This window comes from Gymnoscopelus microlampas, assembly GCF_963454915.1.
Source record: "Gymnoscopelus microlampas genome assembly, chromosome: 10".
Taxonomy (NCBI): Eukaryota; Metazoa; Chordata; class Actinopteri; order Myctophiformes; family Myctophidae; genus Gymnoscopelus; species Gymnoscopelus microlampas.
In genome coordinates, this window is record NC_139947.1 from 33,136,164 (window position 1) to 33,163,663 (window position 27,500).

The window sequence follows — 27,500 nt, forward strand, 5'->3', positions numbered from 1 at the left end:
GAATCCTGGATAGATTTATATGTCACACACATAATTTACCTGCTAATTCAAACTGTATTGATTGCAACAATATTAGGCTACCTGTGACATTCATGTTTCCCTGTTTGTTATTGTATAATTGACTGTAGTAAAGGGTTTCTGCTCTCAAAAAGACTAACTGAAAGACCCTGACATTGGCCTCAGTGCTGTAACTTGGGGTTGTTGAAGCTCCTCTGGTACAGGTATAGTTTTGTGGAAGCCTTTTACTGACCACTAGCATGACTTTTGGACCATCACAACTGGTGATCAGTGTTACTAGGCGTATGATAATTAACATATTTGTATGATAATTTACCCTCTGTCTGATAATTTCACTAAAAGGGTGCATTCATTTACAAAATGCTGCTGATTCGGGACCTGGTTTGTCTTTTCACATACGTATAAGGATTGAGATATGGAAATATGATCTTAGATCTGTACTTTGTATTCTGTAGTTATTTAAAAAACAGGTCAGTCTTTCCAGTCAATCATTCCGCTTGATGCTTGACATTAGTGTGAGTGTGAGTGAGTGAAGAAGAAGTTTACACGTACAGTCAGTGGTGAAAAGTAACTAAGTACATTTACTTAAAGTACTGTACTTGAGTAAAGTTTTGAGGTATTTGAGTATTTCCAAATTTCTAATACTTTTACTTCTACTCCACTACATCTCAGAGGCAAATATTGTACTTTTACTCCACTGCAATTATTTGACAACTTTAGTTACTAGTTACTTTGCCGATATAAATTATAACATTATAAAACATACATTAACCACTTTAGCCCTGTTTTATAGACGAATCCACAGACGCGCTACCTGTAGCTGCCTGTAGGTGGCCATTGCTGCGGTGTCGCGTCCGCGGAGCGTTGACACCGCAGCAATGGCTGCGCGTGGATTCGTCTATACCTAGGCTATTTGAAAATAGACGATCTACAAGCTCACAACGCGTCGCAACGCGTTGTGAGCTTGTAGATCTGCTATTTTCAAAGATGTTAGTACTTTTACTTTTGGTACTTTAAGTACATTTTAATACCAATACTAAAAAAAAAAAAAATGTAATTCCGGACTTTTACTTGTAACAGAGTACTTCTACATTGCAGTATTGATACTTTTACATAAGTAAAACATTTGAGTGCTTTTTCCAACACAGTAACATGTTACTTTCCACCACTGCAATTACAAATATTGAAACGTTATGCAATTTGTATTTGTACATTGATCACTTATACAACTGTTGTTTCCATGGTGATTGATTGTAACGTTACAGCAGGTCTAAATGATAACGAATGTTTGAGTGATTAATCCACATAATCCATAGACAAGGCTTTTATTTGAGGAGGGTTGAGGAAGTTGCCTGCTTCCAAGCAGCGTATGTGGTGCCTTTTTCTAAAGTAGGCGAAAGGTTGTTGCTTACAACAAATACGCTATTTTTGTGAAATTTTAAGCCTCTGGTACAATAGTTTAACATTTCCCATCTGGCAACACTGCGGATGATAAACAACTCTGAAAACTATGAAAACGGGCCACACAACCTGCATTAAATAACACTATCATGATAGTTTTTGTTTAAAATTGGTAAACCTATACCGTAAATGTGAAAAAAGCCTGACTATGTTATAGCACCATATATTACTCTATATATTATATAGTATATAATATACTACAGTATATAATATATCAGCCTATTGTTTTTGTGTGACCAGAATCTATATTAACACCCTCTGCTTTCTCTACACCTGTGTAGGTACAGTATAGCTATAATGACACAGCACACAACTTTTTTACTTTACGTAAAAGCAGCCATCTCTCTTGCAATCAGAATAAACCGTTACACAAATTTACAGAGTTTCACGTTCACACATACATCTAAAACCACACATAATAGGCAAAGGTGCATATATATATATATATACACAAACGCATGCAAATAAATATAAGCTCAAACTAAACCAAAACCACAGCAACAGCCCCCAACCCACTACACACATACACACGTGCACATATACACATACACACACACACACACACACACACACACACACACACACACACACACACACACACACCATTGTCAGACTTCAACTGCCTTTGTAAGTCTGAACACAGGGAGCGATGGAGGGGAGGGGGGGGAGAGAAAGAGGAGAGAGAGAGAGAGAGAGAGAGAGAGAGAGAGAGGGAGAGAGAGAACACAGCAGACCAAAAACACCTTATCCGCCTGTTTGAGTCTCTGTCCTGACCGCAGAGCCATGGTTTACAGTCTCCACAGGCAGCCAGACACTGAGCGCCGGCGCCCCTGCCCCCCTCCCCCTCCTCCTCTCCGCCCTTCCTCTGCTCTACCTCCCTGCCTCTCCCCCTCCACGGAGCCTCTGAGTACCCAGGGGCTGGGGGGAGGGAGAGAGGCACAGAGGGAGAGGAGAGAGAGAGAGAGAGAGAGAGAGAGAGAGAGAGAGAGAGAGGGAGGCAGCCCTCCTGTCTGTCCCTCAGATTTAATTAACGGCCCACTCTGGCGCAGAGACGACCCAGCAAGCCTGTTTCCCTTTCCTCCTGACCCACACACACACACACACACACGCATGCGCACGCACGCACACACATACACACACACACACAAACACTTCTGTCGCCCCGTCGCCAAAGCCTCCGTCTGCCCTCCCCTGATACCAGCACCACACTCATTCATCTCTCCTTCTCCTTCACGTTTTCCAAACTTTTCTTCCATCGCCACTTTAACTCGCTCCCCCTCGCGCTCTCTTTCTCTCTCTTCCTTTCTCACAATCTTTCTGTCTCACACTCTCCTTCTCCATGTCTCTCTCTCTCTCTCTCTCTCTCTCTCTCTCTCTCTCTCTCTCTCTCTCTCTCTCTCTCTCTCTCTCTCTCTCTCTCTCTCTCTCTCTCTCTCTCTCTCTCTCTCTCTCTCTCTCTCTCTCTCTCTCTCTCTCTCTCTCTCTCTCTCTCTCTCTCTCTCTCTCTCTCTCTCTCTCTCTCTCTCTCTCTCTCTCTCTCTCTCTCTCTCTCTCTCTCTCTCTCTCTCTCTCTCTCTCTCCTATCCATTCCGCTAACCACAGCTCAGCGGTAGAAGCTAAACACTTAGAGAGGGTAAGTCAAATAGAGGAGTTGACAGACAGCACAGAGTAAACACAATATAGTAGACAGCAGGAGTCTCTGTGCGTCTGCAGTCGGATCCACCTCGAAGACAAATATCTGCCAGTCCACTCAAAGTTCCTATACAGTACATTAGGGCCTATACGTCCGAAGCCAGAGCTCTAACACGTCGCTGTGTAAGAGGGATATACAATATATAGTAACCGCTGCACAAATAGAGATGGTGATAATATGCTACATGCTAATTATTTAAAGTACTGTACTCTGGAAGATCTTTAAGCATTTTTGCACATCGCCACCAATTAAAAGGCTGTATTTTACCACAGTGAGTTTCCGTGGTCTGCTATGACCTAGCCTTGGATCAAGACTGGCATAGATTTCTTTTATCGATTCTGACATTTGTGTGTCTATGATAGTCTTGGTGACTTTCCCCAAAGTACATCTCCATAAATGTACAAATTCAACCCCAAAGCCACAGATGTTGTGTTCCGTAATATTCCATAACAAAGCAGTGTTTTAATCACATCTGTGCCATTGAGCTATATATTATATTAATATGTGCTGGAAGTTGTGGTGCAGCAGGTGAAAGCCGGTATTACACTCGATGGAAACGAGGAAATACAATGGCATTTAAGCACAGATGGGATTCAAACACTTCTTTATTAAACAATAAGGAATATTACGCAACCCAAAAAAGTTGTCGGGTAACATTCGTGGCTTTGGGGTAAGCACTTTATGTTTAGAATTTGCACAGTTATGGAGATGTACGGACCTTAAACACTATTTGCGGAAACAGTTACCTCTGGCTGCCACTTGGGGCCGCGTGTGAAAACTCCGGTGCAGCTTTAATGCTCTAGCAGACGAACATTAGCTAGTCTAGGTAGCTAATGTTCATATATCGTTTTATCTCATGTTTATTAAATCCATAATTATCTCTATATTGTGTGGGTTTTGGGTGCATGTAATCTGGTGTTGTTGTGTGTCAGTAATTGTGTAAGCATGTGAGGTTGTGATCGCTCGGCTCGCACACGCTGTTTTTGTCTTTGCCTGTGTGTATATGTGTTTATTATTTGTAGGTGTGAGTCTAATTTCACTGGCAGACAGAAGAATTAAAGCCAGTGGCTGATGGGATTGGACTTGTTTACAGACACCGAGCGAGCCGCTTAAGCAGCCTGTTAAATCTCCCTTTAATGCTCAAACGGACAGATTTGAGAGCGTTGGACCTCCTCTGATACGGGAGACACCGCAGTCATCTGCAGCTCCTTCCTCAGCTCCCCTTCATCTGTTTCTGTCTTCATTCATTAAGATGCCTATTCAACCACATGAAACCTACGTCCCTATTCTGGGGGGCGAATATTCTGCGAAAATAGCAGATCTACACGTTGTGAGCTTGTACATTTGCCTATTTTTGGCGAAGATATTTAGTCTAGAGGAGACGGGGACGGCTTAATATAGACCCCTGGGGGTGGTTAACTTATCAGACAATTAGACTTGCCTTTTAGGGGAGATACGCCTCAACCCGGGGCCTAAGACACTGGCTGGAACTGTCTGTTTAGCCGTCTAATACGGCTGTAAGGAGACCCGCCTACCCACTCCACCCCACCCTATGTTACCAAACTGACTGGTCTTGTTGGGGGGCGAAATCCGACCCACCCTGAGGTCCGAGTCTCTGGGTGTAGCTGTTGTTTGTGCAGCTTAATAAGGCCGGCGAGACTGACACCTCGAAAGTTCCAACCCTCCACCCATCTACTGTCCACCCCTCCACCCATCTACTGTCCACCCCTCCATCCATCTACTGTCCACCCTGCCCCGCGTGATATTAGAGGCACCGTATGCGCAATTAATCTGCCAGACATGAGATCAGAGAGAGGGAGAGGGAGATTGGGGGGAGGGTAAAGAGGTGTTGGGCCTGGGATGATTATGCCACTCAGTGCCCCTCAGTGCTAATGGGATAAGAGAGGACAGGGTCATGCCCTGGGCAGCAACAGGGCAATATATTTATTTATATTCTGGTTTTATTTTTGTGCTACAACTTAGAAATATACATTCTACCCCAGTAACCCAGGGAAGGTGCAATTCCAAACAAAAATGTTTTCAATTCTCTGTAGTTTATTAATTATTACTACTTAGTACCTTACTTGTATTATAACTTTTATTAACTTATTTATATTAGACCTTTTATTGCTAGTACAGTATGGCGGCGTCTGCCACTCTTTTCACTGCACATCATGCTACAAAACGTCTTTGAATCTTGAAACCTGAAATGGATGTTTAAATGTAATTTAATTTGTCTGTGGAGTGTGTCCAATTTAATGTGATTCAGTTCACAGGCTAGAACGTCAACACTGTATGTGTGGCTGTCTCAGATCGCTGAAAATATCTACACAATACCAAATTAATTCATATTGAATTGGTTGAATTGGAGAACACATAGAACACATAGATAACACAGAGAGATAGAATTAACCTGGTGATGTAGAAACATGACTCATTAATTTAGGTTAATTGCTGTATTCATAAAGGACAATCTGTCTCAAGCGGTATGTTTTACACCAAAACAAAACAAAAATCCTCAAGAAGCTCCTTGACAAATATCTGTGATGATACATTGACTGTGTTTCTGTCTATAAGCCTGTCAGCTTAGCAAACACACCATGGTTCCTATGCTCACATAAAACTGGATTAATGGCAAACAAAGCTATTTATTCAGAGGTAATTTAAAAGGGGGGTTAAAGAAAACTCCTGGAGAGCGGTGGAGAATGTGAGAGGAACATTAAGTAATCATCGGAGAACGACCTTCAGGAATAAGTAATAAGCTTATAGCAATTTGGCAAATTCCCCCAATCAAACAAATTGGAGTAAATGAAAGACGTAATGCAATGTTTACATCTGTTGGAAAGGGGGCAAGGGGAAAAGAAGGAAAAGAAAGGAACATCCTTTTCTTTGCCTGCATTAAATGCAACAACACAGTAAAATTGGGTTATTTTAAATCTGAGAGTGTAAAAGTGGACCACAGGTCTATGTTCACGCTCCCAGAGTTAAAGTAAAACTTCCAATTTGACCGTGCACCCACTCATGCAGATTTGTGTCCACACACACAAACACACAGCACCAGTGTTTGTCCTACCTGTGTGTCCAGTGCTGGTGCTGTGGTCGGAGACAGACTGGCCCTCGGGCATACCGTGTTGTCTTGTGTGGTGCAGATTGGAGATGATCGTAGAAAGGTCGCTGTCACGACTGCACACACACCCACGCACACACCCACACACACACACACACACACACACACACACACACACACACACACACACACACACACACACACACACACACACACACACACACACACACACACACACACACACACACACACACACACAAAGAGAGAGAGAGAGACACAGAGTTAGCAGAAATCTTAAAGGCCTTACATAAGTGACAGGGACACATACAGAGAGACAAAAGGACAATACAGATATACACTACTAACCGTAGAAATCCACTATCTTCACAGCATTGTGTCTATATCCTGAATGTACTACAGTATGTGACTATTGGCAGCTGTACAATAAGTGGCTGAGGTTCTATGTACAGTAATAGACTGTGACAGACTACTGTATCCAGCACTTTTGGGTCTCATCCCAGCTCATCATAACACATTCATAACTCATAAGTAGTTTAGCAGCTTAAACCCTTATTATGGCTCTATTTGTTATTTGTTATCAATTCCCCAAATCAGCCCTGTGTGAGACAGACAGGCAGTTGAATAATGTGCTATGATATACATCAAGGCATCTTTAGATGGGTGTGGATAATAAGCGTGTTGTATGGAAGACAATAGATGCGGAACAGCGATTGCACAAAACCGATGCATTTTGATCAATATTACATGATGGACGATGAAAATGAACCAGGGGCAAAAAAAAAAGGACAGGCGTCAGATTTACAGTATCTTCACCTCAACGGGAAAGCTGCAGTCTAGCTAGACTCTCTGTCTCCCAGAACAACCGTCCCTGTCCTTCGGCACCCCAACAAAGAACGAAAGACGAGAAGAACAAAAGACGACGAGGATAAGAATAAAGAGGAGGAGGAGGTGACGGAGGAGTGGATAGGGAGGTTTAAAGATTAGCGGCAGATCTGGTTGGGGGCCGTTTGCTCCAACAGGCCGGCACCCTCTCTCACCTCCCCGATTGAACGCACAAACATAACACAACAACACAACTGTGTCATGGAGGTATTTCATTCACAATCTGATTACCATGCTGATCGCATTAAAATGGCATAATGATGGAAAATAGGGCTTAAGTGTTTGAGGGAGTGCTGGGTTCAGTCACAGTGTAATGGCCACCAGCTTGCGTGGTAAGAGAGAGAGTTACAGACGTCATTTGGGCAAGGTTTTGGCTCAACATAATGCCGTGGGTTTTCTTTTTTTTCCTTTTTGCATGTTGTCAAGTGTCTATTGTTCAATCAATGTGCCACCAGTATTACATCATGGAACATCCCAGAAGAAGGGAAGTTCGTAACAGTTCAATAGCAATTGTTTGTTATATTTCACCTCAGCATATGCTAGAATACTGTAGTAAAACGTTCTCTGTGTTTATAGATTAGTACCACGTTCATACATGTCAGATTTATGCCTCTTGCAGGGTTAACAAATTGGGCAGTGTTAACTGGACTGCTGCTTTTAACTCGGGCATGTTTTATTGAAAACAGAGCCATCTATGAAGGGGGTCTGGTGTGACAAAGCACAAGGCAGGAGGAGTTCTCTGGGACAGAAGCAGTGAATGGTTCTTATCCGCCACCACTATGACGAGGCCACACTGTTTGCGGCTGCTGGATTTGGGTTTTTTACAGCCCCATGATTACAGGCTCCGGCTGTAATGTCAGGCTGTCGCCCGCCAAGCTGTTTTCCACACGCTAACAGCACAGATGCAGGCGTAGAGGGGAGGGGGCTGACGCTGACTGTGTCGGCTATAGCAGCCACTTCTCAGTCACAGAGAACCGATGACTCTGAAGAAAGACACAGACAAAACAGTCACGACTGGTTGCTAAGCGAGGAGACGCTTGATTTGACCGTGACTGCAAACTTTTCGGGGAATAATGACAGACTTCTGTTAGAAGGCAAGTTGCTAAAATTAGTAGCTAGCTGTCCCTGAATGCCCGACAAGGCTCTTCAAGAGAAAAAAAATGAGGAGACCCTGAGAGTGTGTCTTTGATTGTGTCTGAGGATACTAATGGATAATAATGGCTTTGCATCAGTCTTATAAAAACAGACACACGCACACCCATATGTGTGTGTGTGTGCGCACACACACACACACACACACACACACACACACACACACACACACACACACACACACACACACACACACACACACACACACACACACACACACACACACACACACACACACACACACACACTAGATACTACTGTGACATAGGAACTACAGACAGTCGGTGTAAAGACCTACAGTAACCACTTCCCTATAACGATACCCTCTGCCCATCAGTCCAAGTGATTCTCCTAATACTGTGCTGAACTTCTCGGAGAGGCTATGTGGTTATTATCCCACAGCAAAGTGGCTGCTCTAAGCCATGAGCAGCAAGGACATTGTTAGTGGGGGTAATTAGTGCTCTTTTCCTGGGCCGTCCCGTCTTGGCCTGGCTAATGAGGGCACAGCCCCCCCACCCACTCCCCCCTCTCATCTCTCCCTCTCTGTCATCATCCTTCCCCCTCCCTTCCTCCCTCCCAAAATGTCCAAGGTCACACTCCTAACCCCCGAAAGACGGGGGACGGAGTGGGCACAGCGTTTAAGACCAGGTTGCCTGAGTCAGCGGTCCCTGAGGCAAGGTTTATCTGGGCAGAGGGGAGGGGGTGGAGGATGGAGGGCGCAGACCTTGGGGTAGGGTGGGGTGGGGGCTAGGTTACACTGTGGCCGTTGGGCCCGCTGATAGCTAAGAAGGACATGAGCCTTCTTATCATCTAGGTGCACGCCGGAGACAATCATCTCATCCCCGGCTCATCCCTAAACCGGTGAATACCTCCCAACCCCCGCCATCCCTTGTCCATGGTACAGACATTCTGACCCAGATATTGGGATGATTAGTGGCCGGCGCTAATACCCCAAAGTCTGTCATGGACACTCCTGGTGTCCTGCTGTACACTAATGATATCATGACGTTCTCATAGGTAACTGCATTTATATTGCTATTCTTTTACCTACTTCCTCTGCTATACACCAAAGTGATGTACCGTTGGGAAGTGTGGTAAAATACCAGTAGTCCCAAATGAGATTTTTTTGGGAAGTTTTTTGTTACAATTCTAACTTGTACGGCAATTCTATTTTTTTTACCAATACGAGTTCATGTCACTTATTGACCGACTGACTAACTGGCTGGCTGGGTGACTGACTCCGCTTTGTTGAAACATGCATGCATGACTTTGTTATCTGTTCCCTACACATGCAGTGTACAATGTACATCACAGATGCATAGACTGAGTGACTGAGTTGCTTTGGTTGGCCAGTTGGCCTAACGACCTAGCCAATAACACTGTAATCATCCCTCCAGGCTATGGGATGTAGTCTATCCTTGGTTGGCCTAACAACAAACTAGCCAATTGCCCAGCAAGACAGCTTGTCTGGAAGCAGTCTCTATTTCACCTACACAGTCCAACAAAAACTATTTCAAATTGCATTTTTGAAATAGTTAATAACGACCAATAGGCCATACAGTTGCTACATTTTGAATAACGTCACCTCTACAATGGCTAGTTTAAATGTTTGTGGTTGCTACCCTGCCACATTCAACAATCTGATTGGCCGCCGCGGTGCCCGCACGACACCGGCCGAATGTCGCCACTTCCTGTGTCCGTCATTTCAAATTAAAAGCTCTCCAGTTAAACCCTGGCCCTGGTTTTCCTTCCCAATTACTGGCATACTCAAAGTACAACTATGTTAAGACATACTGTATACTCATTAATCATAATTCACCAACGCATATCCACACTGGTCTGGCTTAACTAAGCCTGCCCAATCAACTTCATTCGCCGGTAGAAGTTTTTAAAACGTAACCTCAGTTGCTGCCACTAAGGAGGCTTTCCGGTGACGCTGTTGGAACGTTCATTTAGAAAAGGTTGAGGCCCCCTCTACCCTTCAGCGTTCACAACAGTCCAAATGACATGAAAAGCCTCTTTTGTTGGCAAGGGAACAGGTTTACAGAGCGCGGCCCGCTGTGCCCCACTGAGACTTTGGCAAGGCACGCCAAGGTACCAGGCCTGGAGGTCACGAGGTGAGTTGGCACAAGCTGGCAGCCTGGGCCACCCTGACGCCATGTCTCACACCACCACTGGGAGAGTGCTGGCAGACAGACAGACAGCGGGTGCTGGGGTGAGTGATGGGGCCAGAGATAGGGAGAGAGAGAAAGGGACGGAGAGACAGAGAGGGACAGAGACAAAGAGAGAGAGAGAGAGAGCGAGAGAGAGAGAGAGAGAGAGAGAGAGAGAGAGAGTAAGAGCAGGGGAGAAAAAGTGAGTTACACAGAAAGCGAGAAAGTGTGAGAGAAGGGAGATAGAGAGAAAGAGCACTCAAACTGTGCCTAACATCTGGTGCTTGCAGGTAGAAGGACCCTCCTCTACCCCCAAGACAATAGACGGACCACACAGCCTCTTCCAAGCCTGCACAGGTGGCCCACAGTGCTGGCTCCAGCAATATTCAAATTCTACCAGGCAATATGTAATATTCAACAACCACAGCACAGAAGAACGTGGAGAAGGAGAGGGAATCGGCAGTGTCTAGCTTCTCCTATCCTTTTGTAACGAAAAGACAATAAAATGTCAAGAGTTTCGTGTTTAGGGAAAAATATGCACATGTGAGGAAAGGCAAAGCTCAAAGCAGGGAATATGGATCTATATACATTCTATGTTTTGTCTGCTTCCTGTGGACAAAGGAAGACACCATTCTCATGCTGCTCACAGTTGGATCGAAAAGCAGGCTGCCACTGGGATCCCGGCAAGCAGAGGGAGTAATGAATAAATACAGAAATAGATACATAAATAAGTAAGACTAGCCGGGCTCCTCTTGGGCTTCTCCTTGTTGTTCCTCCGCTCTACAAGCTGATGTGAGGTCGATAAGGTAGCCAAGGGAGAGGAGAAATGTACAATGGAAATAAAATATACAGTGGGTCGGCCATGTTGCGTGTGAGTCCTCTCCCAATGTAGCCATGAATTTGCTGCTTGGCGTTGGGTGTTAATTTTGTCTCATACAGCCGGCTCTCATCCTTACAGTATGATTTCTGTGGCTAAATTCTGCTTCAATTCAGATTGGGCATAGTTATCCTATTTGACGGGTTGCGTTGTCTTTGTACACAATCACATTTACGTGTTATAATTTGTTTTGCACAAACAGCATTCTGGTTGAGACATCACGAAAATGATACAGGCTCATCATCATGGATTGTTGATATCATCTTTTGACAGGACGGTAACATAAGACAAATGTTGCTCTTCTGGAAACCATAAACTTCTCATTTCAAACCAGCACCAGATCTTCAACTAAACTGCTAGAGCTCTTATGTTGATATCATCTTTTGACAAGAAGATATCGTAAATAGATGCAATGTTGTGTTCCGTATATGTGGAAACTATGAACAACTTACGTCAAGCGACACCAAATCTGCCACTAAATTGTTGTATTGTAGCTGCGTTACCATGGAAAACCAAAGTAAACAATGGCACGCATTTGTGGAGCAAAAAAACCCTTCTAGAAAGCCCTTAAACTTCCAAGCTCAAATTAGCGCTTTAGAGGACAGCAATTTCCAGGAATTTCTCACTGTCCATGATGCTCTTCCTGGCAAATATGGCAACAGCATAGTTGTTCAACAAAGCCAGAGGAGGAAATGTCAAGTACAATAGACGTTCAGAAGCTTGACTCATTCATCAGCCCTGTTCCCGTCTCTCTGTCTGCTCTGTGGTAATCTCTCAGACTGAGCACAACGTACCCATTAACAATAATGTGCCAATGCAGATCAAGATACAGCGCATAAAGGAGCTAACATATCTATATACAAAGGTGAATGTTAAAGTGAAACTCCAAAAGCACGCCGATACATCAAGCAGACATGGTGTCAATTGGCATTGACTTCAGACATAGAGCAGCTTGTCCTTTCTTGTCAGAATCTATGAACACAGAGAATATTCTATCATTTCCAGTTTTACAGATACAGTAGTCACCTCCTCAACATGATCCTCCCTCAAACATGAACCTGCTGCTAGAGTTCCAGTCCACAGCCAAAAACACATACAGTACATAACTTTATATAATACAACTTTCATGGTAAGACAAAGAAATAGAAACCCTTAAAACCCTATTGCCTAAAACATATTCAGTATACTACAGTACAGCACGTCCCAGAGCTTTGGGATGCGGATTCTTTGCCAGCTCTACTCCCTACTGAGAAGCTGTTCATAGCACAGGACTGTCTTTACATAAACAGACCCAGTATTAGCCATATCTGGTTAGCGTATGTAGGATGGAAACCAAATGGCTTGATTTGGCTTATATTCTTTACCTATATCGAAGACATAAGGTCTGTGGCCCTTATGATGGCTCTCCTCCTCCTACCATCTAAACTACTTCGGACAGTGGTTCCCAAACGTTTCCATGCCAAGGACCCCCAAATAGCCATAGCCTCTGGCTGCGGCCACCCTACTGCAAAATGGCTTCAGAAAAGCTTGTAGATAGGCTATTTCAGAAAAAGTGTGAAAATGTTTGAAAACGCTGCTACAATAATGTGTCAATATAATGACATGCCCAAAATAGGCTTACCAGGTCAAAAGTGGTTAAACTAGCACAATATTTTAATATTACTATTATTTATTTATTTATTTATTTTCAATGTCCTCTCCTTTCCAATTGGCCCCCCTGTTACCCCCCTGGGGGGCATTCCAGTCTTAAGTGGCCCCCAGTTTGAAAACCTGAGACCTAAGCTACTTAGGTTACGTAGTAACCGTTACTACAATACATAAGTATACAGCATTTTCCCCCACAATTGATAGATTAGCAGAATCTGTAAAGGTAACAAAAATAATTAATAACCACTCTGCATAATATTGCATGATTAAGAATGGGGGAAAATGCCTACGTTTATATTGGCGGAAGTGTATGGGGGCGGTTCCTTTAAAAAAAACAAAAATACCTAGAGGGTGGTGCCATCTGAAAGGCAGACGTCAGCAGGTGTACGTTTTAAAATCCATGGTGGTTGCTTGGTAATTACCCAGACTCTCAGTCAGCACTTTTCAATCAAAGCCTTGTTATCTACAGCCAACTGAAACAAACACTCAGGTAGACTTGCCCTTGAGTAAGACACTAAAGCCTTCCTCCATCAGTTACCTCCATCAAATATTTAGGGTCACCAAGATGAATTCCATGAATCAGACTTTAAACACTTAAGTGTAAATTAAAAAAGGTTTCTCAAACTTTCTATTCACAACACATCGCATCGGAACGCATTGTGAGCTTATAGATCTGCTATTTTCGCGTCTGTCTTTGAAAGATCTTGCCCAAAATAGAGACATTAGGGATAAAGTTGTTAAGGAACAGGGGCAGCTACCCTCACTGTCAATTCTTGAATACACAGCCCAGAAATGTGTATTGTGATGTGATTTTGAATCACTCTATAGGGTGCAAGTGCAACCAGGTACTGTGTTCCCTTCGCGTGTCACTGAAATTGACAGAAGTACACGAAGGGAGTGTCCCTGTACGTCCTGTTATGATGTAGTTATGACAGTTGAAAGGCTGTCCCCGTGACTTTCTGTTGGGTCATTACAGAGGCTCAGGACGTGGCTTGGCTCCGCTTCAGCCGGGAGCCGCTCTGCGCTGACTCAGCAGGAGAAATGCTCGCTCGTGGAAGGCCTACTAAACTAATCGCCCGTAAAGCTGGTGGCCATTAACATTAATCAGGTTAAAAGATGTAGCGGACAGGGCTTATAATGAACTTGACAAGGCGTCCTCAAGGATGATGAGCTATATGAAGACACCGCTTGTCGACACCGATGCTGCTGGCAGAACCTGTGCCGAATGCAAAGCCAGCAGGAGAGCACTTGAGTTGGATACAGGATAGGTAAGCACTAGCGACATCTGGGCACCTCGATGTAAAATAGGCTTACTTTACTTAAAAACCTTTTCCAAATATTTCGTTTTTTAACATTTTGGACAAAATAGCCAATTTTACATCGAGGTGCCCAGATGTCCCTAGTGCCCACCTATCCTGTTACCCTTGAGCTAGCCCGAACGCCTACAGTGTGTCACACAAAGTGACGAGAGAAGCTTCTGTTGGTGTTGGTGTGGTGTGAAGAATATGAGAAAAATAATGACTAATAAAATGCAATGTTATCACACGTAATGATAGCTGTACCTCCAACGACTGACTCTTCATATTTGTATTGAAGACAATACAGCTTAAGCTTGAGTTATACTTGGTTGAGCATTGTGTCACGCACCGGAAAAAGCAGATCTACAAGCTCACAACTGTGATGCGTGGCGAGTGTGTAGATCGTCTAATTTCGGTGCACGACAGCGGCACGTAACGTATTACTCAGGCTTTAGTGGTAATTTGCTCCACAATTAGCATTTGCACATTGTTATAAAATACGATTATGAACCAATAATTGCCACATGTTGGTGTGGTGTCCTGAATATGTCAGTTTGTGACTTACAAAACAGAACAAATTGCATTGACCAAGAGGGTGTGAAACAGTGCTTCGGCTACACTGTAAAATCCACAATGGTAATTCATCCATTTGCAACTAAAAAATGTACATATGTACATTCATACACTATCATAAAGTTAAATTAACACCCACACACACACAGCCATCCACGCTGTATTTTTCACCATCCACTGGCCAAATCCAATTTGATAAGACCCCTCTACGACTCACTTACGAAGCCTGCGGTCAATGGAAATCACATTTCCGTGATTGGACATCCCATTATCCCCGTTTCTCCCAATGCCCGCCCGCGCTGGGCGGGGGATAAAGCGTGGGGCCCAGACGGATGCCCGGGACAGACCGGAGCTGCTACGGCTCCAGCAAGTCCGCCGCCTTTCAAAGGGGTAAAAGCCTGACATATTAGTCATAAGTGTTCTTTAAATTCATTATCGTCTTAGCGCGCTGGCGGCACAAGTGTCAGGGGGAGGGGAAGCCCTGTCTCAAACAAGGTTAGTGGATCCATTTAAAGGCCTCACAGTTGCCGCGCTGTCCTCTGTGTCACACGCCAGCCTCGAGACATGAAAAACATCCCCCGACTGTAATGAGGTTGCACAAGCTGCTTATAATGCAGCGGGGGGATTTTCAGAGGTTAATCAATGAACAGATTCTGCATTATGTTTTATCCCCCCCCCATACTCTGCCTGCTTTCTGAGTCATAGGAATCTGTTTATAAGTAAACACATAGCATGCCCGGTGATGAAAGAAAATGACGTTTCACATGGATCAAAGTGCCAATGTGAAGGGGAGAGGAATTTAGTTTTTATAAAGTACTAATTTGAATTATTTTCACTCTCTATTTGTCTTTCTAGAAAATGCAAATATTCAATACCATCAGAGTAAGCCAGAAAGAGCTGTCATCAATGAAACTCATTTCACTCACTTTAATGTGGTGACCTCGCCATAACCCTGCCTGTACAGCATATGAGCTTGCTGTGTGTGCATGGCGCACGTGTGTGTGTGTGTGTGTGTGTGTGTGTGTGTGTGTGTGTGTGTGTGTGTGTGTGTGTGTGTGTGTGTGTGTGTCCATCTTTCTGCATAAAGCCAGATGCACCATGACTTGGCAGGAGTAACATAAACCAGCTTAACAATTAACACAACATAGCTCACCAAAACAATGAACACGCACGTCATACAGTAGCTTAAAACCTGGGTAGCTCCACACGTCTCTACTGTACATCATCAAACAAACCACTGAAGTCATGAGCTTTCATGACCTTTAATGTAAAAATGTATATATCAGACCATTCCTTTGCATTATGTTATATTTCTTTTCTGCATATTTACATTAGGTATAAGCCATTTTCTTTTGTACTTATTTCACTTATTTCCATCCTGTGTTTTTTTCTTTTCTCTCCTGCTCTTACTCCATCTCTCTCCTCTCCCTTCTCACGAAAAAACAACAAAATGTTGGAGCGCACATGAAAAAAAAAACTTTTTTACACCTATAAACCTGTGATGTGACAATAAAATGGAACCAAATGGTCCCATAAGGGTGTGTTAAATTAACACTGAGGATTGTATAGTGTATAGAGAGATAAAAAGGGATAAAAATTGTATCAAATGGGGTTCCGTGGGCTAATGCACACAACATTGCGGGTCCTTGAAATTAAAACGGTTGAGAATCACTGCATGAAGCCAGTGTTTCTCAAACATTTACAGGTCAAAGACGCCCAAATGCATATGTATTTGATATGTAATATTTTGTGCCAGGGACCCCCATAAGAGAATATTTGTCAACATTTGCCAACATTTATTGAAAATAGCGGATCTTTAAGCTGGCAAATTATTTATATTGAATAGCCAAAAAATAAAATAGGGCTTAATTGTTTAAACTGTTTTCTCTGGAACCCCCTCCAAGACCTCTGGGGGTCCCCGGACCCCACTTTGAGAACGAATGCTTTAGGTGATATAAAAGCAATGCATGAAGAAGATAGTGTAGGTGCAGGACAAACAGCAGTATCACATGAAGAAGATAGTGTAGGTGCAGGACAAACAGCAGTATCACAAGAAGAAATAAAGTCTGCACACTGGTAAAAGCCCGCTGTATTCTTATTGCCGTCAACGTTTCGATCACTCAGTGATCTTCATCAGGACGTATAAGTCGACAGCAATCAAGGCTGCAATCGTCAGGGCTTTCGCAGCATTGCCAGTGTGCAGACTTTATTTCTTCTTATATAAAAGCAATGGCCATAGAATCCTCACCTCTTTCTCATGATACTGTAATGCAGCTCGTCCTCTTGCTTGATGTGGGCATGGTCCCCACTGGCCCGCTCACTGCCCTCGCTGTCGTCACTGCTGAAAATGGAGGCCAGCTCCTTCTTGGGCACGCGGTTCGGGGGCAGGGGGATGGTGCGCTTCTCTGCCAAGCGCCCACGGTTCTGCACAACAAGCCACACGAAGAGAAAGGGGGACATTTTAGGAACAACAGTTCTCAGCTATCAGCACGCAGTAAAAAAAATCCTCCTGTGTGAATTGAATTCACAGAGTGTACAATCACCATTTGTACCATTTGTACACTCTCTAAGTTAATGGATAAATGAACAGTGAGGACGTTGCTGTGCAGACGGTGATATTCTAACTTGCACCTATTGCTTAACATAGCCTAGATGGTGATCGAGAGAACTGTGTATATACGGCTTTGGAATGGAAATGTACGGCCCACTGGGTTCGCGGTGTCCACCATATTAAACATCATCACTCACACTGGGTGGGCAGAGAAGATTAATGTCATCTGTGTCAGTTGAAGTATTTCACACAAGTATAATTATGAGCGTCAATTAATGCACTCCAAGCCGATGCATTATATACAGTGTTATACTTTACAGCATATGTGTCATCGAGGCAACCGGTTTGCTAACTAAGCCAACTAAAGGTACATCCAAATGGAAGGGTCCATTTCAGTCCATTTTTACACCCTTAGAGGAAACTTCCCACGGAGGATTTTTACTGCGTGCAACACTGCCAACAGTGAATTGTGGTATCAAATCACCAAGTCAACTTTTCTATCGTGTAATAATGGCCAGATAAAACTCAAAATCACCCTGACAGTGAGATGATCTGGGGTCGTGCTTTAGCTGCTTCTGGGGGGGGGGGGCACAAAGTTCCCATGAGCACAAGGGGGGTACGAGGGATGAGAAGAGGAGGAGTGTGGCCCTAGGGGCTTTAGGAAGTGAAGCTGGGCGACCTTTAATGTGACCTGAAGAGGTCACTGCAGATTAACATGGCCCTATCAAAGACACAACTGGATGGAATGATGCAGAGAAAGGAGGGGTGGGGGGGGGGGGGAGGAGATAGGAGCACGAGAGAGTGAAAGTAAGGGGGATGGAAGGACAGAAGAGAGGAGAAAGAAATGGAAGAGTGGTAGAAAGGAACTGAGAAGGAAAATACAACTTGGAGGGAGTGGAGGGAGGAATGGAAGGATGGAAGGAGAGAGTTGGTTGGGGGGGGGGGCAAATAAAAGGCCTAATGGAGAGAGAGACAGAAAGAGTGGAGGGAGGGGATGTGGAATGAAGGAAAATAATCAGCACAAAAAGAGGATAGAGATCAAATATAGAAATGAAAGAGACTGTGGTGGGCTAAACATGAGAGAGAGAGAGAGAGAGAGAGAGAGAGAGAGAGAGAGAGAGAGAGAGAGAGAGAGAGAGAGAGAGAGAGAGAACGAGATAGACACCCACAGAAGGAAGGTCTGTCCACTAGAGTAGAGTGGACTTCACTTTGAAACAACCCCCCCCCCCATCTCTCTTCTCTCTCTGGCTTCCCTTCCTATGTCTCGGCTCTGATTCCCGGACGCCTCCAAGCCCTGCAGCTATCCCTTCTACCACACGCAAACCTCACTCGCCCCCACCCACCCCCGCCCCTCCCTCCCTCGCTCCCTCGCTCCCTCGCTCCTCTCCTGCCATCCCAGGAGGGGCGGCAGCTTGAGTGGCAGGCAGGGGCAAGACGAGGAGGGGAGGGTTTGGTTGGAGGTGGAGGGGTGGGGCGCTGGGGGTGGGGAGGTAGGCTTGTAGCCAAAAGGCAAACAGGTGCAGCCCCTCTGGAAGTCTTTCAAGTGGCAGACATTAAAAAAAGGAAAGGAAAAAAAAGTTGGGAGGGGGTGAAAACATCCCTCTAGGTCTAGGATGAGCAGGCTGCAGAGTTCTACACATTACACCCGCCCCACCCCCCCTCCGACATGCACACGCACACACATCTTTCTTTGCCTTGTTGCCAGAAAGAAGTTTCTTCACATTTTCTTTTTCTTTTCCTTTCCACAGGCGGATGTGTGTAGAGAGAGCGGCGGCTTTGTACAAAGTTCACTTCTTCACTGTTAGAGGACAGTGGCTTACTTTCTGATAGTTCTTCCTGCTCGCCTGCTTCCTGCGCACATACGAGAGGCCCTGGCACTGCTGTTGGAAGTTCAACTCCAGCAGTGTGGCTGAGACTGGGTGGGGGGGGGGTGGGGAGAGGTGGGCGCTAACTCAAGACAAATAAAAACAATAGTCGCACGCAGAACTAACCACATCAACATCTGTCACAGCAGCGCAGTCATGCGGTCACACGCACACACACAAACACCTGTTAAATACACAGATTCTGCCTCAACGTCGCTCACTCACTCACTGTAACTTAGTGCAAACCCGCAACAGTGCATAACCACACTCCCCATTATACACACACACACACACACACACACACACACACACACACACACACACACACACACGCACGCGCGCACACACACGCACACACACGCACAGTCGCACACACACACACACACACACACACACACACACACACACACACAGTCGCACACGCACACACACACACACACACACACACACACACACACACACACACACACACACACACACACACACACACACACACACACACACACAAATCCTCTCTCTCTCTCTCTCTCTCTCTCTCTCTCACACACACACACCTGTTCCTGCTCCTTAGAATTCCCCTCCGAGGCAGGGGATTTTACTCAGAGCATGCCAACAGTATAGTGTATACAAGAATAGTTTGTGTAAGGGCGGCCGTCACTGTGGCTCCGTGTGTGTGTATTTGTGTGCGAGTGTTTGTGAGAGTGCAGACAGCCACCCACATGGCCGTGACATACCCGGGCGGACAGCCCTCCCCATTTCCCACTGCCCTCCTCTCTCTCTCTCTCTCTCTCTCCCCTACCCCCCCCCCCCCCCCCCCCTCCTCTCCTCTCTCTCCTCCCGGAAAGCCCCGATCCTTTCTTTAGCAGCACTGACGCAGAACCGGGGGTGAGCACCCACTGCTTCCGGCAACACTTCCGCAGCGCGGGGGAGGCCTCTCCGAAACAAAACATGAAACAAACAGACCCCTGGCTGCCCACGTAGGAGTGCTCAGAGGAAGGGCGCTCAGCTCGCCAAAAAAAAAAGAAAACACACACACACACACACACACACACACACACACACACACACACACACGTGCGTGTGCTCGCAAGTGTGTGCATATGCGCAAGAAAAAAGACACACAGAAAGAGAGAGAGAGAGCGAGAGAGAGAGAGAGAGAGAGAGAGAGTTGAGGCAACCTTGCTGTGTGTGGTCAACCTCCTTTCAGCCATGGAAAAAAGTCTCTCATAAACGTCCCGCTAAAAGCACCTCTATGAATATCGCCTCCCACGCTTTCTGTCTGACAGTCAGGCAGCCAAGAAATATATCTGGGCTTCACATTTACACACATACGAAGGGACAGGCACACACAATCACGTGCACACACGCACACGCACACACACACACACACACACACACACACACACACACACACACACACACACACACACACACACACTCAGAAGCAGGCTACCACACGACAAATTGACTGTGAAAAATAACAACACACTGAGCACCTTAGACATGAAGGTCCAGATGAGGTTGAGTAGAATCGCCACAATGAACATAATGAAAGAAAATGTAAATTTGTATTAGTTAGCCCAACTGGGAAATAAATAATAAGTAGCTATAGTAGAAAGGTGATCTTAAGGAGTCATGCTACTAGTTTCTCTGACTGTGTTCATCTGTGTGAACTTATTCATAAAGACGTATGGCTGAAATATTACGTTTTATTGATCAATATCAAATAGAAGTATGTTAGATTGTGGTAATACGGTAGATATTTTATCTGAACTTACAAACACACACAAACGTATTACTGTATGTCTAAATTGAGAAAGTCTATATTCAGTCCTCATGATGTGACTGTGATATAAAACTTATCATGGTTTGTTTGTTTGTTTGTTTGTTTATTAAGGATCCCCATTAGTCTACACCTTAGTGGAGTCCAGTGTCCGGGCATAACATTGCTTGTCTCTTGAAAAGCTGATGTAAAGCTGTAAGATGGACTCTTCCACACTAAAGCACATGTTTCAGGCTAGTGTTCAGAATAGCTTCATGGGAGGTGATATTAACTCTACGAGATGTGAAATGGTTGACTTCAAAGACAAATAAAATGAGCCCCTGTTTACAGGTCAGCCATGTTGGACTAGCCTTCTACATTTCTGTGGAAAACATCACATTGGCCGGTCCATATGATAAATGGCATAAAGGCATCAATAGATTTTTTCATAGCTCTGTGTGGCCAGCTGAATTCGTACCAATATATTGTTTAGAAAACAGCAAATAGACCTTGTAATTGCTTGTTTCTGGCTTTTTTTAAAACATAGGTTATCAAATGGAAAACAATACAGGCCAATAGTGCAGTTGTTTGTTAGCCAGCCAGGGCTTCTAAGCCCGAGCAGAAATTATAAGGCAATCTAATATTTTCTCCAAATTTATTTCAGACTTTTAAATGAGCTCTTGGTGGAAAAGGAAGACTAATGTGTTTTTTTCCCTCTCCTTGCGTTATTTCCTGAAAGGTGCAGTACCCCGCCGCTGGCTCCAACCAGCATTAGCACGCACACACGCACGCACACACACACATACACACACACACACACACACACACACACACACACACACACACACACACACAGCGGTAGCCGCCCGTGACATTCCTGCAGCTGCGGCGCTCTTTCTCTCGCACGCGACCCCCCCAGCGATCTCCCTGGGGACGAATGCCTAATGAGTCACGCGCCTGTCTGCCGTTACCTCTCAGCGTGTGTGTGTGTGTGTGTGTGTGTGTGTGTGTGTGTGTGTGTGTGTGTGTGTGTGTGTGTGTGTGTGTGTGTGTGTGTGTACATACGCGTGCGTGTGTGCGTGGAGGCGGGATGGCGGGCCGACTTGGCGCGAGTGCTAGGGGAGAGGGGGAGGGGGAGTTCAGGAGACGACAGGGAAGGAAGGGAGAGAGAGAAAAAAGCCAGAGAGAGGGAGGGAGGGAGAGAGGAGGGGAGGGGTAGAACGCAGTCGTTACCACGTTCACATAAGAGTGCTGAAACGGGGCCAAAACAAACATTTTGTGTGCTGTGTTTGCGTGAGCCCGAGATCCACTGCATCACAAAATACAAATTATACTTCTTACTTTGTTTACTCTTGCCTGCTTATCTGCGACTCACCCACACACAGTGGTGTCTTGAGAATCTCACAGATAGAAAGGGTGATTATAGCCTAATTTATATTGTTGACACTGTTGAACAACAGTGTCCGTTGTTTCCGTCACGCGACACAAAATACAAATCAGGCTCAAGGGGGCAAAATTTGTCGATATTAGACAAATCAATTTGTCCTCTGTAATAACAAATGCGGACTGTACTGAATGCGGACTGCACTGAACATTTTGGAATAATGTGAACTATGTGAATTACACTGAAATCTGCAGCGCAAAAACTCAGCACATAGACACTTTTAATTATAGTGGTGAAGGGAAAACAGTGTGATTATGCGTGTGTGTGTGTGTGTGTGTGTGTGTGTGTGTGTGTGCGTGCGTGCGTGCGTGCGTGTGTGTGTGTGTGTGTGTGTACACAGACTAGAGGCAACACTTGGCTGTTCTAGGCAGAATGAAAGAGAGGGATAGAGAGAGAGAGAGAGAAAGAGAGAGAGAGAGAAAAACAAGTGAGAAAGCACTGTGGGGAGGACAGGCATGCGACCAAGCAGGGCTCCCCTCCATCCACACACACACACACACACACGCACGCACGCACACACGCAAGCACACACACACACACACACACAAACGAAAACTTCCCTCTGGCTCCCTACTTCCCTTGTACACACACACACACACACACACACACACACACACACACACACACACACGCGCTTTCCTGCCCCCTCGGCCCCCACGCGCTGAGCTGAGCGGGCGGTTGCAGCCCACTGGAGCGACGCAGAGCGAGGGAGGAGGAGGAGGAGGAGGGGGGGTGCACAGAGGGCGAGAGGCGGCGGGGGGAGGGGGGGGGGGTGCATCGAGGGCGAGAGGCGGCGAGGAGGGCTGGAGGGGCGCTGGGGGGCGGGGGGGGGGGGTGCATAGAGGGCGAGAGGCGGCGGGGGGGAGGGGGAGGGGGAGCGGGGGCGGCGCTGGGAGGTCAGTGGCGGTGCAGTCAAGCGTGCCAGCGCGCCTCTCGCTCTCCCCTTTCCCTCTCGCTCTTCCTATCCCACCCCCCTCCTCCTTCTCTTCTCTTTTTCTATCGCTCACTCCCTCTCTCCTCTCTCTTGCTCGCTCGCTCGCTGTGTTTGGATAGGCCCGCCAAGGCAGCCACAGGAGAGCTTTATGGGCAGGTAACGACTCCTCCATTCTCTCCCCAGACAAAAACAGAGGGAGCGAGGGGAAGAAAGAATTGAAGGAGGTGTATGTGTGTGTGTGTGTGTGTGTGTGTGTGTGTGTGTGTGTGTGTGTGTGTGTGTGTGTGTGTGTGTGTGTGTGTGTGTGTGTGTGTGTGTGTGTGTGTGTGTGTGTGTGTGTGTGTGTGTGCGTGTGTGTGTGTGTGCTGGGGCAAGTGCAAGGTTGTGGTTGGGAAATTAAACTGAGGGTATAGCAGTTGTTTCAGCCCCCACAAGAGTGAAGCATTAAGCCTCTGATTTATTAGAAACGCTAATCATTGCTGTCAGGCAGAAACCTTGTATTTCCATATTTCATCTCTTGATGTTTTTTTCATACGGCGGTGTCACGCAAATGTAGCGACAATAGCCGATCAAGGTTTCCAAACAGCAACGATATATTCTTCTGATATACGAGTTCTGAGACTTTTGATTGGAACAGATCACTGTTGCACAACAATAATCTAAAGATTGTTTGCCAAACCCCTGCTAGATGCCGATCAAATACATACTGTATGACTAGCCACAGTTTTGTAAATACACATTCAAGCAGGTATTATATATTATTTTTTTGTAAAGATTTATTTATTGACAGTGTACAAAGTACATCCATCCATTTTCCTTTTTACAAACCAAAGCAAGAAAGTCAAAAAAGTCAAAGAAAAAAGACGCAGGTATTATATTTCATTAGCCAAATTACAACAGCATATACTTCCAAAAAATGAAATCTAAAGGCTTGAACAATCACTTTCTACATTACAAACTCACAGGCTTCATTTGAAAATGATAGCATCGGTAATAATATGTCACCTGACGTTTACAATGTGACAGTATTATTGTACAGTAAGTATTTGAAAAGCGGTCGAGTGGGTACTGTATGTTTTGAATAAACTGTGTGTCTCTAAACAATGCACAGTACAGAAAGTGAAATAATGAATGAAGTCTGATGTTCCACCTATGTCAGCCTATCCGTTTTACATTACACTACTGTATATTTGCATTGCTTTCCACACAACTCGACAAACAAACCTCTTGCGTGTGTGTGTGTGTGTGTGTGTGTGTGTGTGTGTGTGTGTGTGTGTGTGTGTGTGTGTGTGTGTGTGTGTGTGTACAGTATGTGTGTGTGCACAGTAACATCCCTAATGTTAATTTATCCATTTGTGTGTGTACAAAATGTGACCACATTTTACTGTGTGTCCGTGTGTGTGAAGGGCTAATGCTGGATGTGTGAAGGTAGTATTGAGACAGTGCTGTCTGTAAAAAGCTCTGCATTGAGGAAGTGAACTCGCAACTATCAGAGGAGGTCAGACAGTCACCCCCGCCACCCCGCCCCCCACCGCGCGCGCGCACACACACACACACACACACACACACACACACACACACACACACACACACACACACACACACACACACACACACACACACACACACACACACACACACACACACACACACTTTGGGAGGGGGCATGCTAGAAATATCTTTTTGCTTTGTCATGATCAGCTGCATTTGACTGATAGACAGTCCATCTTATTTTAGCTACCTCCCTACGATGTCCCCACCCAAACAACCAGTGAATATGCACGATGCAGACAAAAGCATTACCTAAGCACACACGCATGCAAGCGCGCACAGCCGCATGCACACATACACGTTGGTATTACTATACTCGTGAGTACATCAAAATCTTAGGATGAGCTATTTTACATATACTGTATATGACCAATTGTGCGTCATTTTTAACTTTAACCCTAAAGCCTGAGTTGTACTTGCCTTGCGTGCCAGTGTCGAGGCCAAAAATAGCTGTTCTGCCACGCGTTGTGAGCTTGCAGATCTTGCAGATCTGTTATTTTCGGCACAGGACACTGGGGCGCAACTACAGTAAGTATAAATCTGGCATAACTCCAATCCCAACCCTTAAAACCTGACCTCTAAATGCCCAATCCTAACCTGAATCAATTGTAAGTCTAGCTTCCCAAATGTTTTTTTTAACACGCACACGCACACACACACACACACACACACACACACACACACACACACACACACACACACACACACACACACACACACACACACACACACACAGTTTACTGCTTTCAGTCAACCTCTGGCTCTAATGTCTGGCCTATTCCAGAAATTGCAGCCTATTTCTGGCAAATGGCTAATTTGCTAAATTAAACAGTTTGTTTTAACTGAATTATTCATTTATAGAAAAAAGAAAAAGAGGAACAGAAATGGGTTCATATTTGCGTGTGTGTGTGTGTGTGTGTGTGTGTGTGTGTGTGTGTGTGTGTGTGTGTGTGTGTGTGTGTGTGTGTGTGTGTGTGTGTGTGTGCGCGCACGCGTCCATGTATGCGTAACGTGCATGCATGTGTGCATGTGTGTTACTGTATGTGTTTATCCCTGTCAATACATTGTACCTCAGTATTGATTCAGTGAGAATCAAGAGCCATGGTGAATAAGTAAATCATTACAGACTCACTAACTCTCTAATTTGTCCAATTCACCCAAGGACACACAAAACCTCACCAAAACACACACAAACACACAGAAAAACAAGCACTACACACACTGCTTGCCCAGTGGCCGATTCTGCGGTTACCATGGTAATGTAGCATCACGTAAGGCACACATACAACACCCCACCACCTCTCCATGCACACATACTCAAATATCGTCGCTGTCGGGCAGGAACCTCGTATCTCCATATTTCAACTTTTGATATGTTTTCCGTCATTTAGTGCCCTACTACTCCATCGTACAAGAGTGTCAGGCAAAAGTAATGAAAACTGCCGATCCACGACCTTGTAGAACGTCTATTTTCATCATTTCTGATCATTTTCCCATTTCCTGAGACGGTTTTGTACATACAAGGTTTCTACCCGACAACCACCATACATACAAACATAAACACATACACAAACACAATGGAGGTGTCACAGCAAGCTTGTTTTTTTTTTTGCCTGTCACTTGCTGTGCTTAACCTCTCCTGGTCTTGCATAGTGTGGCGGTGCGCTCAATTTAATTGTAATTATATTCTCAACATAAGCCCTGTTGAAAAATGACATTATGAAAATGTCACGAGATACGCCGTAACTAATGGCAAACGTTTATGTATTTGCACACGTGTGTGTGTGTGTGTGTGTGTGTGTGTGTGTGTGTGTGTGTGTGTGTGTGTGTGTGTGTGTGTGTGTGTGTGTAGTATGCGCAGTACACGCGTGTGTCCGTGTTGCAAATTGTACGCGCGTGTGTGTGTGTGTGTGTGTGGGTGCACGTGTTTAATTCCAGGCCACGAGGTGAGCCCCTGATTGGAGGAGGTCTTTACGAGCCGGAGGAGGGGAGTGTAATTTCCTCCTGGCCTCCGCCAGTTCCGCTGGAATAACAGAACGGAGGAAGGCTAGCTCTCCTGGGAGCAGACACACACATGCACGCACGCACGCACGCACACATACACACGTTTGTATTACTGTACTTGTGAGGACCTCAACATTTTTTGCCATTTTCAACCATAACCCAAGCCGAACATATCAGATCTACAAGCTCATAACCTGTCACAGCACTATGCGTTGTGAGCTTGTAGATCAGCTATTTTTTGTGTATGACAACGCCGCACCCCATAACCAAAGTAAAAATTGGCGTAAATCTAACGGTAACCCCGAAACCTATAATCCCAACCTGAATCTTTGCCTAATTGTTGTTTAACAATAAAAACTAACACCATGTGAGGACCATGACAATGGTCATCACAACGTTTATTTCTCAAATTCTGCTATACTTGTGGACACACAATCATTCACAATCACGCACACAAATTCTGACACACAAACGACCATGCACACACAGACTCACACACTCAGCAACACATTACTCACACACGCACACAGCTATGGCCATAATCAGG

General features: G+C 45.1%; 1 protein-coding gene across 1 annotated transcript in view; it reads right to left on the reverse strand.

Moving 5' to 3' along the window:
• Positions 1 to 27,500, reverse strand: part of samd11 (sterile alpha motif domain containing 11) — a gene marked incomplete at its 3' end in the record, with an annotated part of 123,834 nt that overhangs the window by 89,664 nt on the left and 6,670 nt on the right. The window contains exons 3-4 of the mRNA XM_084068726.1: positions 17,091 to 17,266; positions 6,246 to 6,355 (exon numbers count right to left, since the gene is read on the reverse strand). Coding sequence (XP_083924852.1) covers positions 6,246 to 6,355; positions 17,091 to 17,266 — 286 coding nt within the window. The remainder of the gene's footprint in view (positions 1 to 6,245; positions 6,356 to 17,090; positions 17,267 to 27,500) is intronic.